We start from the raw sequence: 18,984 nt of genomic DNA, 5'->3' as shown, positions 1-18,984 counted from the left end.
TATGAAATTAGGTCATAAATTTTATGCTATTGCATAATATATATAAATTGAAAAAAATTTATAAAAATTTCAGAGTTCCAAAAACAGTGTAAATGTAAAATTGACCAAAACTAAAAAGTTGATCAAAAAGAGACAAAGTATTCAGAAATATTTTGATATATAAAACATCTCACGTCACTCAATTTTTTTAAAGCCTTAAAAGGAAATCATATCCCTTTTTTAATATTTACATATTTGACGTTAAATACGGAGAAATGACTTCAGGTGTATGAAGCACATGTGCGCCTTAATACGGTATGACAATTTAAACAATTATCATGCCCTAAAACAATTGCAATTATTTGTTTGACAATCAGTCAAATTTCATAATCATGACAGCCCTACCAACAAGTCTATGGTAAACACTGACAACTTCTACAGTAGGTTTATAAATTGTATTATGGGGCAGTGTTTGCAACCTGGATCTAGTTTATAAGGGCACTTAAAAGAACAGTGTGCATCAGCCTTATGTCAAGTACTTTAATTTAGTCAGTTTATTAACATGAATTTAAAATTCTTAAAGTTACCTATGAATTTAAACTCTGTGACCAGGTATTAGGCTTAGAATAAAATATAAATCACATGTTAAGGGGGTGTTTCCCCTGCATTAGTGCCAACTCAATTTCTGACTTGTCTACTCTAAGAAAATAAAATCTATACGGTTCCTTTCAATACAAGGTAATGCAAAGGGGGGGGAAAAAAAAAAAAAAGTTGTTTCTCAGTTTTGCCCAGACAGAACCAAAATAATGGCTTGGAAATATCTCCCTGCTAAATGAAAGTGATCAAATCCAGGCAAAGCGTTTTGGGACTCTATATACATTTTTATTACATTTGAGACAAGGCATTAAAACTCAAATACAAAGTAAAAACAAATTTAACCTAAAGCAAATCTTTTTTTTGAGAGCAAGTTACGTTAAAAATACTTTTATACTGTGGTCTAAAACTGGACTTCAATGACTTGCACTAGTGACACATTCAGTAGTTGTACATGAAGTCTTACTCAAATTCAAACCGCTCAAATTAAAAACTTCTAAAAGAAATGTACCTGATCAGAGGGCCCCTATCTTAAAAGGGTATGTCTCAACTTGTCGGTCATTGTATTATGGCCATCAAGGATGGCAGTCCTCTTAAACTGAAATTAGAGACATTCCTTGTCTTCATTTTGAACAGGGCGCTCGTTTCTCCACCTCTCTTCTCCTAGATGTCAAGAAATTACATGGGAATTCCAGCCACAATTTCTGATTCAATGCCACAGTGGTCCTCACCTCTGAGAATCTTGAAAAAACCTTGAGACAAGAATATCATATGAACCCACAATTAATGCAGATTATTCCATGAGAAAATCTGGTAATGCACTGCAACAAAAAGGTAGCAAACTGAAGACAATTTCTTGGATCACCATCCTTAAAAAAAAAAAAAATCCTCACCATTTTCACCCCAGTCAGTGTTCCAGGAATTAGCAGCTAGCCAGTAGGGGGTGCCATTCTCCTCTCCCCAACCCAGAATCTTAATAGCATGGCCACCTAATGCAGATCCACTAACATGCTGATAAACCCCTACAACAGATGATGATGTTTAGGAGAGAACCAACAAAATCAACCTATTCATGTGACTTTAGCCAAATAAATAGATAATAGACTGAAACCAACCAGACTTATAAAGTAGGAAGTCCTCATAAACAGTGAAAGCTCCCTCTACTGGTCCATTCTTATACAGCTCCTTCATAATCTGCTTCTCATTGGATGGGACACTATAGGAAGTCTTTCCTGCAATGACAAACAGTGTGACCAAACAGAAGAATTCCATCCGAGAATTCACATCTTTAAGCACAAACAGATCAGCAACGTTCAATATTGAAAGCATCTCGCATCTAAACTGGTACTGAAAGTTATACAAGGGAGATGCCATGAACTAAAAGCAAATAGCAAGGGAGATGGAATCTGGTTTCCACGGTGTTCTTACCAAAGTGTTTGTCCTGCTTGTAAGGGGGACTGTAGCCAGGTTCACATGACATCTCACAGTTGGGCGTGTCTCCACCCTCTCCAGTACAGGGCGGGCGGCTGCCGTTCACATGATGCTCACAGGGCTCAATAGTGTATGGGCGACAGCCTGTTTTTTTTTTTATTATTTAAAAAATAAAAAATAAAAAAAATAAATAAAAAAAAAAAAAAAATTACAAATGTAGTTAAGCATTCTTTGTAAACATGCAGAACTTCTACAGCAGGACAAACACCAACCAATGTGAGAGTTGTATAGTCCACCAGTCACCAAGCCTTCTTCGCTCCAGAAGTTCCAGGCAGCAGATGGATAGCCACCATTACATCTGGAGTTACAAAGAAAACGAGACCTTGTCAGCCACCATACATTACAAAAACTGGATAAAATGTATTCCAATATTAGAAATCCCTTGACAACCTTGCTAAATGTGCCCAAGCTCACTCTGCAGCCTTACTTACCCCATGCCACAGCGGTCACAGCAGGTTAGCAGGTCCTGAGAGGAGATCTCTACACTCACTTTGGCATTGCTGTGGATACACACTCTGTCCGAGATTGCTTCAGCAGCACCAAAAGCCTGCAAAGATGAGCAAGTTCTGGTCAAACAGCAGTAAAGACACAAAACTAACCCATATATCACTGCATTTATGATTACACTGTGTCCACCAGAAAGAGTCCTCACCCAGCATGAACCACAAGAGCCCTGGTCTCGGATCTCTTTAATAGTGGGGCAGTTGGGCCACTGTTCTCTGGCATCAAAGTTAGTAGGAAGCTTGAGATCATCAGCATACTGCACCCTGTTTAAAATAAGATGGGGTGTTACACAAGATTGAGAAGGCAGAAGTGAAAGCAGTAAATTGACCAAGGAAATAATGTTCAGCATGTTTGGCGTTTATTGCCATATCAGCTACAATGGCTATTTCATGGCAAATACAGGCGGCGATCAAACAATTAAAAAATAACACACCTTGCAAAAACAGAAAAAAAAAAGACAATTCAATCCAGTACAGTAAATCAATTCTATAAAAGATCCTTTACCAAGGAAATAAAAATAGCAGCAGCATGTGACAGAGCAATGTCAAATGCAGAGAAAGACCGCAAATTAGCTATTTGTACTTCCTCTATATGTCTCACCCCTACACCATACACAAGTTGCACTCACATGACAGGGAGTTTGGGTCCTTTCAGAAAAGTCCCACAGAGCCTCTTCACATAGCTGTAGTCCACATTATGGAAGTTATGCCCAGCCTTCAGAAGAGAAAAATTCATATAGACATTAAAAATTAATTCAATGTTTAATATTCTACAGCATTAAAAGGACAGTTCATCCCAAAATGAAAATTCTCTTATTTACTCACCCTCAAGTCTTTACATATGTCCATGACTTTCTTCTGTAGAACACAATTGTTTTGTTTGTTTTGTTTTGTAGAATATTTCATCTCTGTAGGTCATTTCAACGCTAGTTAATGGTGGCCAGAGCTTTGAAGCTTAAAGCAAATAAAGGCAGCTTTAAAGTAATCCATTCGACTCCAGTAGTTTAATCCATGCCCTCTGAAGTCATCCAGTTGGTTTTGCATGAGGACAGACCAAAATATACCTCCTTATTCACTGTACATCTTGCCATTGCAATCTCTAGGCACGATCATGATTTCCAAATCGATTACATTTCCAAGTACTTGAAGCAAGCGCAGAGCACTAGTTGGCGCTATAGGAAGTGTAATAGAGCTTTAAATCATGATCGCCAAGTAGACTGCCGTCAGGATTGAGTGGGAAAAAAAAAAAAAAAAAAAAGCGTTACATTTTGGTCTGTTCTCCCCCAAAACCAATCACTTCAGATGACACCAATTAAATCCCTGGAGTTGTTTGGATACTTTAATGATGACGTTGTGCTTTTTAGAGCTTCACAGTTCTGGTCACAATTCAATTGCATTGTATGAACCTACAGAGTTTAAATATTCTTCTAAAATCTTCATTTTTGTTCTGCAGAAGAAAGTCATTCATACACATCTTAAATGTATGAGGGTGAGTAAATGAGAGAATTCATTTTTGGGTGAACTAACCCTTTAAACAAGAGAATGAAACCACCTTACAGACAAACTGTTTAAACCCAATACAGACTCATAGTACTCTTTAAAATGACCGCATAAAGCTTAGAGATTGACCAACATCATTTTTTAATGACTGATCCGATACCAATTATCTTTTTGTTAAGCGTCTGATAACCAATATTCATGACCGAATATTATTTTTTTAAACCTCTAAAAGGTGAACTGTTTATTGCACACGTTCGACATAATTAATTTGACTAGTTTTAGTAGCCATGTACACTTGTGCAAAGGCCCTAACTTTATTTTTGTGGGGGATTTTCTCCCCTTTTTTTCCCCAATTCCCAGTGCGCTCTAGGTCCTCGTGGTGGCGTAGTGACTCGCCTCAATCCGGGTGTTGGACGACAAGTCTCCGTTGCCTCTGCGTCTGAGACGGTCAATCCGCACATCTTATCACGTGGCTTGAGTGCGTTACCACGGAGATGTAGCGCGTGAAGGCTCGCGCTATCCTCTGTGGCATCCACACACCCCACCGAGAGCGAGAACCACATTATAGCGACCACAAGGAGGTTAACACAACATGACTCTACCCACCCTAGCAACCTGTCCAACTGGTCACTCAGCACGCCCTGGATTCGAACTTGCATCTCCAGGTGTGATAGTCAGCATCTTTACTTTGAGCTACCCAGGACCCCCCAACTTAATATTTAAAAATGTGAAGCCTTGTCAATCTTTCAGTAAACCAGATATTAAAGAACCAATAACCGGTAAAGTGAAAGTGAAAATATCAGATAATCAGTCAAACAGATTATCGGGTCCATCTCTGGTAAGATTGCATGGCTTACCATCCAAGTAGTGTTTGCTTTATTGATGAAATTGACCATCTCATGGGAGAGAGGAGCAAGGCGCGGTCGAGCCCAGCTAACAGAGAGGGCTGAGATCAGGCACAGGAAGGCTAGTCGCCACATTCTGAAAGACAAAATAATAATTTTACATTTCCACTTCAGCCAACATATCTGAAAGGGGTTTAAGCAACCCCAAAACAAAGACCTTTTCAAATACTTAGAAATAACAGCATCTCATCCTATCATTTCAATAAAAATACTGTAAACAGTACACTGAAATCTCAAATAACACCACAAGCATAAAGTGCTACATAACTTCAAGAACACGTTCCGTGGCACTTGAGGCGAAACGGACCTCTGACTGCCAACAGTAGTGTCCTCTTTGGGCTGCAATGATGCAGAAATGAAAGCTCAAGACGTTTAAGAACAACATGCTCTACACCTCAATGGTTACACAACCAGAAGACAAAACAAGTAGGGTCAGGTATTAAAGTGAATGTTAGTTACACTTCCTGTAAAGGTGGTCTGACTATTGACATCACCATCATGATCTTTGATAGTGCATGAGTCAGCAGAAATTACCTGCTGATTTACAGGCAATCCCAGCCTATTCTGATCCACAATAACCTTGATGTAAACTGGACTACTACATAAACTCAAAAGCACTGAATCAAGATGGGTTAAATCACTTGAGAGTCCTTTATAGAACGTAGATGTAAAAAAATAAAAATCCAAAGCCACATACCGCATCAAAGCAGTTTACTATGTGATATCACCAGTGTTTGAAACCTAATAGTGTATTTGTAAGAAAAACTGGCGACGAGATGTCTACTACAGCTAGTGAAGCGTTCACATGTGCTCAAAATGAGCTCTGATTTCCAGATCGCTCACTTTCGTTTCGCTTTTAACTGCAGGCCTTGTTTACATAGCTTAAAAAAACAAAACAAACAAAGACAGCGTGAATGCATTTCTCATCAATACAAGACGGTAACCTTATTCATATAACTGAATTTATCAGATAATGATGTGTTTTAGTAAAGAAAGATTAACTTGATTTCCTCATAACTGTTTCCTACGGTGACTTGCAATATTAGAGATATGCTGCACTGTCAACCGATGTGATCAAACATGCCTGAGAATAACTTATCAGATATTAACATACCTAAATGGTTTACATGTATATTTTAAGAATATAACAAACATACCTGTGTTTCGTCTGCTGACAGCGTTCCTTGTGCTCTTAAAACTGCCTCACTGGGCGGAAATAAACAACAGTCCAAACGCGACGCACAATGGTGGCGTTTATAAAGCAAAGAGAGACCACGTGATGAATCATGTGCGCAAAATCTGATGACCCTCACGTGATCACAAATCGCTTCACTTGAGTAATCTCAGTGCTCTTGTGATTTAGTTTCATATGTAAATGTGATGAAATCTGCATTTTGGAATTTGGCCTCAAGTGTGGGGGCCTTTTACCCCAAATTTCCTTTTAAAATTTCAATCAAAATAATAATAATCAAAACAACACAAATTATTATTATAACAAATTATTATAACAAAACACAAATTATTTTGCTCCATCGATATTCAATATATATATATATATATATATATATATATATATATATATATATATATATATATATATATATATATTAATCAAACTTGATACACTTTGTGACCAGAAAAAAAAGCTAATTTTCCTTAAGGGGTACCTTTAGCTACGTTGTACCCTACATCATCTATAATAGGCCTAAATTAAATATAAGTATGTAATATAAAATTACATAAAAAAACTAACTAAATAAAAATTCTCAGTGAAAGAATAAGTTGACATTTCTCATTTCATACAATAACTTAAACTCATAATTAATGGCAAGAATAACACATATCTGCGATGTTATAACTTTTATATTGGGTTGCTCGAGTTATGACGTCACATTAAGCCCCAGTCTCCAAAAAACTGAACGAGCCAATATTATACAAAGCGCGAGGCTCCTGTCCTTCCAAACCTGAAGTATTACCACAAACTTTGAAAGAGGAAGGTACAGTGCAACAATGCAGAATCAATAAAGAAGAGTGGTCATATGGAGTCACGTTTGCCTCTACTCTTTTTCAGGAGTCATTATTTTATTGGAGAAAGCGGCACGTGAGTTATTTTATTTTATTTTTTTTATTTTAGTTCCTTTCCAAACCACTTTCTTTGACTACAAACACATATTTGACAACATGTTGCGTTTAGGTTGAGCCGTGAATGGTGTTTTTGCCTGCTTGGACTTGTCGTTTTATGAGTTCCGTTCTTGTGTTCTTGTACATTATTGTTGCCATGGTTTCACTGTATTTGAGCGCCCTTTTCATGAATGGAGACTAGAGGGGGCGTGTTCTACTGACACAGCTGCTTCACATTAGAGACATACTCGATAAAGAACATTTTTTATACGTTATAGTACATTTTAACGTTATTAACAAACATAATGCTTAACAGATCATTAGTTAATGTACCCTGAAATATAAAGAAATGTAACTGAAATGAAACTGAATCCATATTTGTTCATATTACTCATATTTGAAAGAACTTCTGATCTGTTCTGCAAAATGGAATGTTTGTTAATTACTAATTATTTACTATTAATTATTATTGAACATTAGCTATTATAAAGTGTTATTGAAAATGTTCACCAGTTGTTCAGAAAAGAGAAATGTAATATACATTTATTTAAAAGTTCTTCCAAAGTGAATTGAAAACCCCCACTTTTTTTCAGCCATGCAATCACACATATAAGCATTTGTCTTCAGTCCAAGGATCCTCCTAAATAACATTCAACAGCATAGTCTGATCTCTAATGTAATCAAATTTTACTTTGTTGTGTGATTATTTGTCTTTTCAGTTGTACTGTTCTTTATGAACTACCTCTGCATGGGAAATGAGCTGCTGGCTTGGCTGACTTTGGGTCTGTGTCTGCCGGCCACAGCTGTGCAACTGCCTAGTCTGAAGTGGCACATCACTGAAGCAGAAAAACCCAAGCCTTCACTCATTCTTGTGCCCTGTTTTCATCTGGGCATCTTTCAGAAGTCAGAAACATTACATAAAATTCTTGGCTAGAATTATTCATTAAATACTAAATTAAACATAAAAAAAAAACATTAATTAAAATTAACATAGTGTTTTTTAGTAGGTTATGACATTGTTTGAAGTCTCAGGGTGGGCAAGTTAAGGTTGGGGCATTACTAATGCAGCAGGTTGATGTGTCTGCTCTGTGTATGATCGAGGCCCTGTCACTCAGCCTGCCTCAGAGTCTACTGCAGACCTACAGTTTATTCATCCTACACACCAACTTGATGACTTGATCTGTCACCAGGTAGATGACTTCATTTCTCTTACAGTAATTTGGGAACAAGCCAGCTCAGCTTAAAATTTTTTTTTAATGGAAGTAATAAAATTACTCCTCCCCCTCGCAATCCCACCCTAGCCCCAGCAACATAGCAGTGGTCTTAAATGACATAGACACACATGCACACAAATAAAAAAAATACATAAAAAATAAATAAATAAACAAATAATAAAAAAAAACACAACAATAATCACACATCCACAAATTACAAATACCCACCCCATTTCTCCACGAACACTTTATACCTCCCCATTCCTCTGAATGTAACTTCCTCAAAGGCCTCCACCCTTCCCATCTAAGAGCACCACTCCTGAAAAGAGGGTGCTCCAGCCGCCCTCCAGCCCCTCAAAATGATCTGCCTGGCGATCATGAAACTGGTTAAGACCCAATTCTTTATGTGTCTACTTACAATGTCAATGACCGCCCCATCACCCAAGATATAGAGTCTGGGGCAGAATAATACCTGAATACCTAACACCTCGCAAACCAGACTCTGCACCTTTAACCAAAACTTTTGAATTTCCACACACCCCCAAAAGACATGGGTTAAATCTCCATACTCTGATTGGCATCTGCAGCAGGTGGGTGTGTCTTTAAGACCAAGCCTGTACAATTTAGAGGGGGTCCAATAGAACCGATGTAAAATCTTGAATTGTATAAGGCTCACCCTTGCATCTCTAGATGCAGTTTTTATGTTTTTTTAAAATCCTAGCCCATTCTCCCTCCTCCAATTCCAGGTCTAAGTCCCTCTCCCATAATCTTTTGAGAGTGGTTGAGACTCCGTCCCCCAGACTCTGAATTAATAAGGAGTAATACACTGATGACTCATGGCCTTTTCCAAAAGCAGAAATCACCTCTCCCAGAGTATCTGCCGCTCTAGGGGGGTGTATGCTATTCCCAAAAATAGTACAGAGCAAGTGTCGTAGCTGAAGATACCTAAAAAAACTGAGATCTAGGGATCCCAAAATATTGAACCAAATTTTCAAAGGATCTCATCACACCACTCTCATAAAGATCACCGAGTGTATTAACCCCCCTCGCAATCCACTCAGACCAACAAAAAGGGGACTTATTAATGCATAGTTTGGGGTTTAGCCATAGGCTCGAAGCAACATTTAGATAAATATCTGAATTAAACACTCTGGACACTTTTGTCCATACTGAGTGCAAATGTGAAATAACGGGGTGTGATTTAACTTCTTTGGTTAGTTTGATGGAAAGGCTTTGCAATGGCAAAATAGGGGCAAGAAGTTCTTGTTCAATGCAAAACCAGGGAGGGGCTGTTTCAGGTGGAAGCGACCAATGAGCCAAATGTCAGAATCTTGGGTAGGCCTAGCCCATCTTTGTCCATCGGCCTATGTAACTTATTAAAATTGAACCTGGCACGCTTACCATTCCAAATGAAGGACTTCGCTATGCTATCAAATTGCCTGAAATAAGAGAGGGGGACATCTATAGGGAGAGATTGTAACAGGTAGTTGAATTTTGGAATACAATTCATTTTAATTACATTAAACTTCCCAATCATCGATAAGTGTAATGAAGCCCACCTGTCCACATCATTCGAAAACCTTTTTATTAAGGGATCAAAATTAACTCTGACTAAATCAGACAAATTTGCTGGGAATAAAATTCCCAAATACTTAATGCCCTGTTTGGGCCACTGGAAGGCGCCCGGCTGGAAGGCCGTTACTGGACAGTACGCTGTCAAAGCCAAAGCTTCGGATTTAGACCAATTGACTTTGTATCCTTCGAACTTGGAAAAGGAATTAATAATTACGTGGAGGCAAGGCATAGATCTAGAGGGGTTGGAGACGAATAATAAAATATCATCTGCGTAAAGCAGAAGCTTATGCGCCACACCTCCCGCAATCACCCCTGGAAAATCATCCTCCTTTCTTATCACGGTTGCTAATGTTTCCAGGGCAAGACTGAACAATAATGGGGAAAGAGGGAAACCTTGCCGGGTGCCCCTATCCAGAGGAAAATAATCTGAATTTAGTCCATTTGTTAGTACCGCTGCTACAAGGTGTCTATAAAGTAACTTAATCCAACCAATAAAAGTACTCCCAAACCCATACATTTCCAAAATCTTAAAAAGATAATCCCATTCTACCATATCAAATGCCTTCCGGAGATTGATCATTCGCTACTGACCACATGATATTGATGAAACGCCTAATGTTATCAGAAGAGCTACAGCCCTGAATAAACCCCACCTGATCTATATGTATAAGAGATGTCATAACTTTACTTAATCGGTTAGCCAGAATTTTTGACAAAATTTTTACATCTAACTGGATCAGGGAAATTGGACGGTAACTTACACTCACTTGGATCTTTGTCCTTTTTAAGAATCAGACTGATCCGGGCTTGTGTCATGGTTGGAGGAAGCTTTCCATTCTTTAATGATTCCATATAAACTTCTAACAAAAGTGGAGCCATTTCTGTAGCATAAGATTTGAAAAACTCAGCGGCAAAGCCGTCAGGCCCTTGCCTGTAGGCAGGGCCTTAATCACCTCATCAAGCTCCTCCAAGGTTATCTCAGAATCAAGAGAGTTTTTTTGCTCAGTTGTCAGTTTAGGGAGATCTAATGGTTCCACAAAGTTCCTAATATCTTCATCATGGAGCTATAAATATCAAGATAGAATTCTTTAAAGGCATTATTAATATCAATGGCCAAGGTAAATATTTCACCACCAGCAGATTTCACTGAGGGAATGATAGAAAAAGAGACTCTCTGCTTTATATATCTAGCCAAAAGCTTCCCTGCTTTGTCCCCGACTCAAAGTATGACTTTCTTGCCCTGAATAACCAAAACTCCACTTTCCACGACAAAATAGTATTATATTTATATTTCAATCAGGTCAATTCTCTGAGGCCATCAGACGACAAACGGCGCTTCAGCTCTGCCTCGGCACTTTTAATATTTCCTTCCAACTCCACGAATTCTCGTGCTTTGGATTTTTTGATGAATGAGGCATACTGTATGATCCGATCCCTAAGAACCGCCTGAAGTGCCTCCCAAGCCATGCCCACAGAGGATACTGAGGACCAGTTGGTCTCCATATAAACACTGATTTCAGTCTTTAACATTTGTTGGAAATCAGGATTTTGCAAAAGGGATAAATTAAAGCTCCAACTATATGATTTATTTTTCTCTATATGTGGCAACACCTCTAAACTCACCAGGGCGTGATCTGAGACTAAGATGTTTCCAATTGAGCAATCAACAACAGATGAAATGAGGGACTTAGATATAAAAAAAAAAAATCTGTTCTAGAATAAATCTTATGGACTGATGAAAAAAATGTATAGTCCCTACCAGATGGGTTCAAAAGTCTCCAAATATCTGTAAGACCAAGATTTTTACACATCCTGTGAAGTGTCATTGTCGCTCTAGGGGGCTTATACACTTTTGCTTCACTATGATCAAGGACTGAGTCCGTCAATAGATTAAAGTCTCCTCCCAATATTATATCATGAGGGGTGCCAGCGGCTTGCAACATCCCTTCAAGATCTAAAAAAAAAGCCCTGATCATCAGCATTAGGTGCGTAAATATTAGCCAAAATAAACCTTTGCCCCTGAATTTCAGCTTAAACAATAATTACTCTGCCTAATTTATCTTTAATCTGTTTGAGATTTGAGAATTATAGATGCTTATTTACCAATATAATGACTCCTTTGCTCTTACTTGAGCCAGCACTAAAAAAAACATGTCCACCCCATATCTTCCCAAATTTTTCAGCATCCTGTGGGGAAAGATGCGTTTCTTGAAGAAACACTATATCATATTTCTTACGTAATAACCTTCCTTCTTTTTATAGGGTGCCCCAACCCATTTACATGCCATGTGGAGAGAGACAATCCACTCATTTTAACAATTGACATTTTGATAAAGTAGAAAAAATAAATTGTGTCAAAAATAAAATAATACAGACCACATTCCCCATTAGTGAAACAATCAAACCCCGAACGTCTCCCCGAACAAAACAAACAGAAAAAAGAAAAACGTGTGCATTAACCCCGCGCACGTAAGTGCCAACCGGCGACAATCCCTCTAAACTCAAAAGGTCCATGAACGCCCACGAGCCCCCACGACAGCTTTGCCATCGTAATGCACAATTTTGCCTCACAAATTTGTGAGGCACAATTACATAACAGAAAATACTTTGTAAAATAAACCTTAGCCAATAGGCAGAATGAACACAAAGAACATGTAGATTCATTCACAGAACTGTCTCAAAGGTGTGATCTTCCACAAAACAAATTCCGTCTGATATAAAACCGTTCAGATTCCTCGGACAGACAAACGAATGTTCAGTGAGCCAGCTGTTATGAGTTCAGCAGATGACGTGATCATTCCAGTGTCCCGTAAAGATACTCAACAAAACAAACTCCAGCCAGCAGGAGGCATAAGCACGAAGAACGAAAGATAAATCCCCAGCTGTTCCAAAGGAGTGTTATTTAACAGAACATACTCCAGCCGCTAGGCGGAACCAACACAAAAAGAAACAAATCCGGCATCCCGGTTCCCCGGATGATCAAGTCAATTCACTCGGAGGCCGTATAAAAGTATATACCATGACTTACTCAATCCATCAACTTTATAAAAGACATCCTTTGTGTGAGCAGCATGTAGATATTTTGTGGTCATCTGTAGTGTCCACTCTCAAACTTGCTGGGAACTTCAATGTAAAAGTGATCTTCTGTCAATGCAAAAGTTTCTTTAAGGAAAAGTGTTATTCACAAAACAAACTCCAGCCGCTAGGCGGAGCCAAAGCAGAAAGAAACCAAAATGACGCCCAGTTTCCTCAAAAACCAGAGTAGAGCGAGTCGACCCACTCACATGAGAAACATCTGATGGTTTACTCACCTATTGATTCTATAAAAGACATTGCCTGATTGGGACATGTAAATACTTTGCGACCATTCTTCGCAAATGCAAAAGTGATCTTACGTTGATGCAAGAGTTTCTTGTATTCCCTGAACTGATCGCGTTTCTCTCTTGTTGAACTCGCAAAGTCCGGGAACAAGAAAATATTATGATTCCTCCAAGAAAGCTTTCCTTTGCTCCTCGCCTGGCACAACACAAGATCTTTATCGGATGATCTCAGAAATCTGGCCAGAATCGATCGGGGCCTGTCTCCCTCAGCCAATCTGCGAGCAGGGACTCTGTGAGCTCGCTCAATTTCCAGCTTGTGGCCTGTTATGTCGAGCAGACTCGGGAAGAGCTCATCCAGGTATTTCACCATATCTCTGCCCTCCTTATGCTCAGGAATTCCAACTATTCTAATGTTATTCCTGCGGCTTCTATTCTCAAGATCTTCAAGCTTTTCAAGAACCCGTTCCAAATCAACTTTGGTCGCGGGCAGATTAGCGGATGATTCCCTCTCCGAAGACTCCAAATAATCGATTTGTTTCTCAGCATCTGCCACTCTTGCAACTAACTCAGAGAATTTTATTTCCATCACCGTAATCGATCGACGTTTTACAGCGAGATCGTCCAAGTCAGCAAGATCCTTCGTCAGCATCACCGACATGTTGGACAACTGACGCTGGATCTCCTCTCCCGCCGCGCCATCTAAATTGAGTCCCCGGTCTGTAGGCCTGTCGGGGCTTTCATCCTGAACACGTAAGTGACTTTTAATGTCTCCAGAGCCCGAGGATTTTGACTTCTTTGCCATGTTTTACCTCAAAGAGCAAATGTGTAACTGGGTGTATCGAATTTCACCAGTTTATAACATGAGAATAATAAAAAATTAGCAAAGTGCGCAGAGCTCGTCGCTCACACGTCTGCTTCTTGCATGGCGTCACCTTGGAGCGGAAATGACATTATTAATGTTTTTGAAATAAAATAGCAGACTCTATCCTAAATACACAATTAAAATATTTTCATACTTTTTGCATAATTTTTCAAAATTACAAATTTACTGGACATTACACCCAATAAAAATATTCTGCTCACAAGTGATGTTTACCTTGATTTCTTCAAACAATACATGTCTCATATTTCATCTCAAGCATGCTCTTCACTGACATTTTTGTCCACTTGTGGGCAAAGGGGAAAAATTGTTTAGTGTGCTTGTCATAATTTTTGAAAAATGGATAGAAATCATTTTCACACAATAAATATCGAAATGGTTTATGTTTATTTTACTTTGTTCAAATTATCAAAGTTTTAAAAATGTAATAATAAATATTTTTATTATGGATTTTCATAGTTTAATATCTGGGACAAGGCTAAAACAATAAAATCTATACATAAAAAGTATTTGAAAAGTACATCAAATAAATGATGAAGGCATTGTAAAAAGGTTTCCAAGTAATAAGACCTTTATATCACAAAAAGAAAAAGTTTAAATCTGTTTTAATACATTTTAAATTAAATTAAATTAAAGAGGTTTTAATAAATAATTACCCGAAACTGAAGAAACACTCTGAAATTATAGGTCTTTCATCTTTAATTCCATTCTTTATCTTTTTATAATTTTATAGTTCATTGATTTTGATAACTGATAAGTACCTTCTTTCTGTGTTGTAGTTAATGTTGTTGGAGAACACTTTTCTTCTACTTCTGGCCTCAGACTCACTCAGTGAACCTTTGTGGGATAACATGAGTGATCTTGTGTCTGTCCTGTGTTGCTTCTTCATTAGTAAATATCAACTATAACTGGGAACAATTTCTAATCAGCTCTGATATAATATAATGTAACTTGTTATAATTATACTTTTTCTGTTCTCTATTTTTCTAGGTGTCATTTTTGTTGTCCTTCACTACTGATTTCTTCATCCCAAATCCACTGAGATCCTCCAGAGATTTAGACTCAGTCAACTGAGCCTTAAAACTATTAACAGAACAACCTCTGATGTACACTGTAAAGAGACCACACCTGAATTCTCCAAATACAGGCATGGCACTTTCTCAGTTACTGGCTGTGCTGTCTCTTGAGGAACAAGCAGGAGCCTGTTCTGTTCAGCTTATAGAGGGTTGCTGGCACCATCATCGTATGTTAATATACCTGGCTCTCAAAACTGGAAACTCGAGCAAAATCAACAGCCTCTATGGAGACAGAGGACTTTCAGCCTTACTGGGAAATAATGATGTATCCAAGACAGATTCTGGACTGAAGCACTGTGAGCAGCCATCATTGGTTGTAGGTGAACACTTTGAAAGTTGTCCTGACCATACAGAAAACAGAGAAGAAGCTGAACATATCAATGGTCTCTCTGGTGCTGAGTTTAGACATTCTCCAGAGGGTGAATCAAAGATGCTGAAGGGTGCAATGTATGACACCTGTCCTGCAGACTCCAGTAGCACTGTTTACTTTAGTGCAGAACCCCAGTCTCCGCATAGTCTCAGAGAAGCTACTTTAGATAAAGAGAATTTTGGCATAATCAGTCCCATTATAATGGAGCTGCACTGCAGTTGACGGCCAAACAATTTTTAAACAGGGACCCATGCTATACCTCGACACCAATACCAGACCTCAAAACTAAACAAAATTATAATATATATATATATATATATATATATATAAATTCGTTTTAAGCTCAGTGAATTAAAATCAGTTTACATGTTTTTTTTATATATATATTATAAAATGACAAAATTTTGTCAATTCAAAACTTTCAATTCAATGTCAAAATAGTTGACAATAAATCAAATGCCAGTGTTAGCTTGATAAATCATTTCATCATCATCAGAATTCTTTGATCTGTTTGAACTCTTATAGCATCTATATTTTCACGATATATTTTATCATGTTTGCTTTTTATTTAATAGTTTTTACACTGAACATCAATTAACTTTTCATTTTACATTTAGGCCTATATATTTCTTCTTTACCATATTACTATAAATATTTAAAATTATGAAAGTTATTTATAAGTAATTTTGTTGTCCTACCACTAATCTGTACTAAAATGGGAATTTAAACTCAATTCAAAATAAAGGTCATTCAACTGAATGTTCTTAACAGACAGCAGAGGGCAATAATACAAACCTCAGATAGCTTGTGCAAAGCTGGCTTGCAGCAGAAGCAGAGACCTTCAGAATATACTTACAGGAGTATTGTCAAAAAGAAAATGTTTTAAAAGATTCAGTTTTATTTTATTGAAATATGTAGCAACTGGATGCACAGACAAACTTTTGGCACATTACTCCTTATACACATTTAAAATTAAATATAAACGAAGGAAACTGCCATGGTTGGGTTGGAGAGAGAGAGAGGGTGAGGACTCAAAAGCAGAGTAGATGGGCTTTATTAATATGAAAAATAAACAAAAACACAACAGAAACCACCCTGCAGGGCTGGAGAAGGGGAGCCTTGAGGTCCAGGCTCAAAACAGTAATCTCCAGTGGCACAGACAGAATACCTGTAACAAGGAAACATCCACAACGAACTGGCACAAGAGAAAAAACACAATGGGGTTAAATAGGCAAGAAAACAAGGATGGTAATAAGGAGAGCATTAGAAGCAAATGAACTAATAACGAGGTAACAAGGGGGTGGGGTCAGGACGAGAGACAGTACAGGAGAGCACATGTCAAAGAACTTACTAAGAACCATGTGCTCAAACCAAACACAACAGACTAGACAGGAAGAGCACATGGCAATGAAGCCATCATTAGCCATGTGCTCAAACAAAAAGACAAGACATGGAGCATGAGTGTCCAGATCCCGACTCAGAAACAAGACCGAACCAGACCGAAGAGTCAGGATCCAGACACCACAATAAACCAGACTGACAAAGGTGACAGGATCCTGACAGGCAACCAGATGCAAGTTTCTCACAAATTCAATATTTTTTTTTAACTATTGTATTGAATCAGTGTGGAATCGGAGTGCTGCATGTATTGAATGTCATGGGAACAGAATGGCTGATGAAGAATTAGGATATTTTGCCTATTCTGAACCATTGTCAGATTGCCTGTGCTGAGCTAAAAAAATGAATGGATTTTACCTACAGGAAATTAGCACCATATACAAATTCACACTGTGAAACATTTATTATAAAAACAGAGGTGATTGTCTTCCATGCACGATTAAAACTAGAAGAATTGTTCTAAAATAAAGGCACAGTCCTTTGTTATATCAGTTAACAACAACAACAAATCCTTCACAGAGGGATAGGTCATGTAAACCCTGAGCTCCAAGACAAAGCTTTTGTATCATAAAACATTTTGTAACAGAAATACATTTTGCTTAAATAACAGTAAAAAGTTAAAAATTAGGTATCTGAATTGTCAAATGCACACTAATAATGTGACCATAGCATTTTTGTATTCTAATTATTTCAGACGAAATTTAACTCTAATTACAGTATTTCAAGTCAAGCATAATAAAAGCTCAAGAATGTTATTTTATCCTCCACTGTTTTATAATGTATGACGAATTCTTCATAAAACCAGGTTTTATTTAAAACAGCAACTACTCCTTCACTTTAGCGCCACCACCAGAAGAACAGTCCCCAGAAGTCTAATAAGTGTTGGCTTTGCTCATTTATCAGTCCCTTACTATTTACCCCCAAAAAGTGTAGCTAATATCCATGATATTGTCCACATGATGCTGTTTCCGCAATGCTTCAAAAACTTCAATAGTAGCGGTTCAGGCTTCGCGTGCCCGGCATGTCTGGCTGTCCGTTCATCCAGATCTCGCGAATTATTCGCTCTCGTTCCTCCAGTCGCTGCGTGCGCTCCAGCTCTTCGGCGGAGGTAAACATGTTACCGAGCGTCCGTTCAAAGCGCCGGTGGCGCCGTGCCGACAAGTCAGAGGTATTGTCCCAGTCCGAATCACTGCCGCTGGTGTCGCTACTGGTCTCGGCAGGTTTCCCTATTTTCTTGGGCGCTCGTTGCGTTTTGCAGTCAGTTCTACAGGAGATCTGTACCACTAGCGTGATGAGAGTGAGAAATAGTCCCAAACACACTCCACACACAAAATACAATGCCGCCCGTTCCGGGTGATCTGCAGAAAAGAGCAAAAAATTAGCATTGTGGTTAATGAAACAACAACTTGCTGGTACTACTAGGTAGGTAGGCCTACTATTGACCTTATAGCGCCATATTTTATTTGGGAATGAAAACGAGGCTGTGAGGGATAGACTTAATAGAATGTTCCGGGTTCAATACAAGTTAATGTATGTAATGTTAATGTAGTGTGTCACGTTATGTTTCCAAGGACTCTTATTTTGATATAGTTTTTGTCTTCTGCCCTCTGTTTTCCATTAACTACATTTTCCACGGTGCACTGCTCTCATCACAGCCATCTGTTTCCCATCATCCTCACCTGTTCTCCATTCCCTCATTTATTCCTGCTTGTATAAATACCCTCTAGTTTTGTTCCCTCTTTGTCAGTTCTTGTTTGTTGCTGTTGTTTCCTGAGTTCATGATTATTTGTATTACAATCATCACCTTCATTAAAAGCCTGCACGTAAATCCAGCGTTCATCTCAGCAACTACTTGTTATAGTTAAGCTCAATCGACAGCGTTTGTGGCATAATGCTGATTACCACAAAAATTAATTTCAACATGTTCCTCCTTTTCTTTAAAAAAGCCAAACTTGTGGTTACAGTGAGGCACTTACAATGGAGGCCAATTTTTTTAACATTAAAATACTCACTGTTTCAAAAGAATAGCCACAAGACATAAAGGATACAGTTGAAGTC

General features: G+C 38.2%; 2 protein-coding genes and 1 pseudogene across 5 annotated transcripts in view; 1 reads left to right on the top strand and 2 right to left on the bottom strand.

Annotated features, from left to right (window-relative positions):
- Window positions 1-839: 839 nt before the first annotated feature.
- On the bottom strand, window positions 840-6,253 carry LOC127410904 (cathepsin B-like). 2 transcript variants are annotated; one of them, XM_051646146.1, is made up of 10 exons: window positions 6,130-6,253; window positions 4,925-5,048; window positions 3,197-3,282; window positions 2,717-2,831; window positions 2,496-2,611; window positions 2,277-2,362; window positions 2,002-2,148; window positions 1,689-1,805; window positions 1,467-1,595; window positions 840-1,325 (listed from the first exon to the last, which is right to left on the bottom strand). In XM_051646146.1, the coding sequence occupies exons 2-10, from the start codon at window positions 5,045-5,047 to the stop codon at window positions 1,252-1,254; spliced, it is 993 nt and encodes a 330-aa protein (XP_051502106.1). In that variant the 5' UTR covers window position 5,048; window positions 6,130-6,253; the 3' UTR covers window positions 840-1,251. The 2 variants fall into 2 exon arrangements, with proteins under 2 accessions (XP_051502106.1, XP_051502107.1); XM_051646147.1 differs by lacking the exons at window positions 2,496-2,611; window positions 3,197-3,282; window positions 4,925-5,048; window positions 6,130-6,253 and having other exon boundaries at window positions 2,717-2,790.
- An 8,611-nt stretch (window positions 6,254-14,864) lies between these two features.
- Window positions 14,865-15,812, top strand: LOC127411090 (XK-related protein 5-like; annotated as a pseudogene).
- Window positions 15,813-17,310: 1,498 nt separating this feature from the next.
- LOC127410914 (protein eva-1 homolog A-like) overlaps window positions 17,311-18,984 on the bottom strand; it is a 32,229-nt gene continuing 30,555 nt past the window's right edge. For all 3 annotated transcript variants that reach the window (XM_051646162.1, XM_051646163.1, XM_051646161.1), the window contains one exon: window positions 17,311-18,284. In XM_051646162.1, coding sequence (XP_051502122.1) covers window positions 17,914-18,284 — 371 coding nt within the window. In that variant the 3' untranslated portion in view covers window positions 17,311-17,913. The remainder of the gene's footprint in view (window positions 18,285-18,984) is intronic.

The sequence above is a fragment of the Myxocyprinus asiaticus genome, chromosome 20 (genome assembly GCF_019703515.2).
Source record: "Myxocyprinus asiaticus isolate MX2 ecotype Aquarium Trade chromosome 20, UBuf_Myxa_2, whole genome shotgun sequence".
NCBI lineage: Eukaryota > Metazoa > Chordata > Actinopteri > Cypriniformes > Catostomidae > Myxocyprinus > Myxocyprinus asiaticus.
Note: the sequence above shows the minus strand (reverse complement) of the source record. Positions and strands in the feature narration are given on the sequence as shown.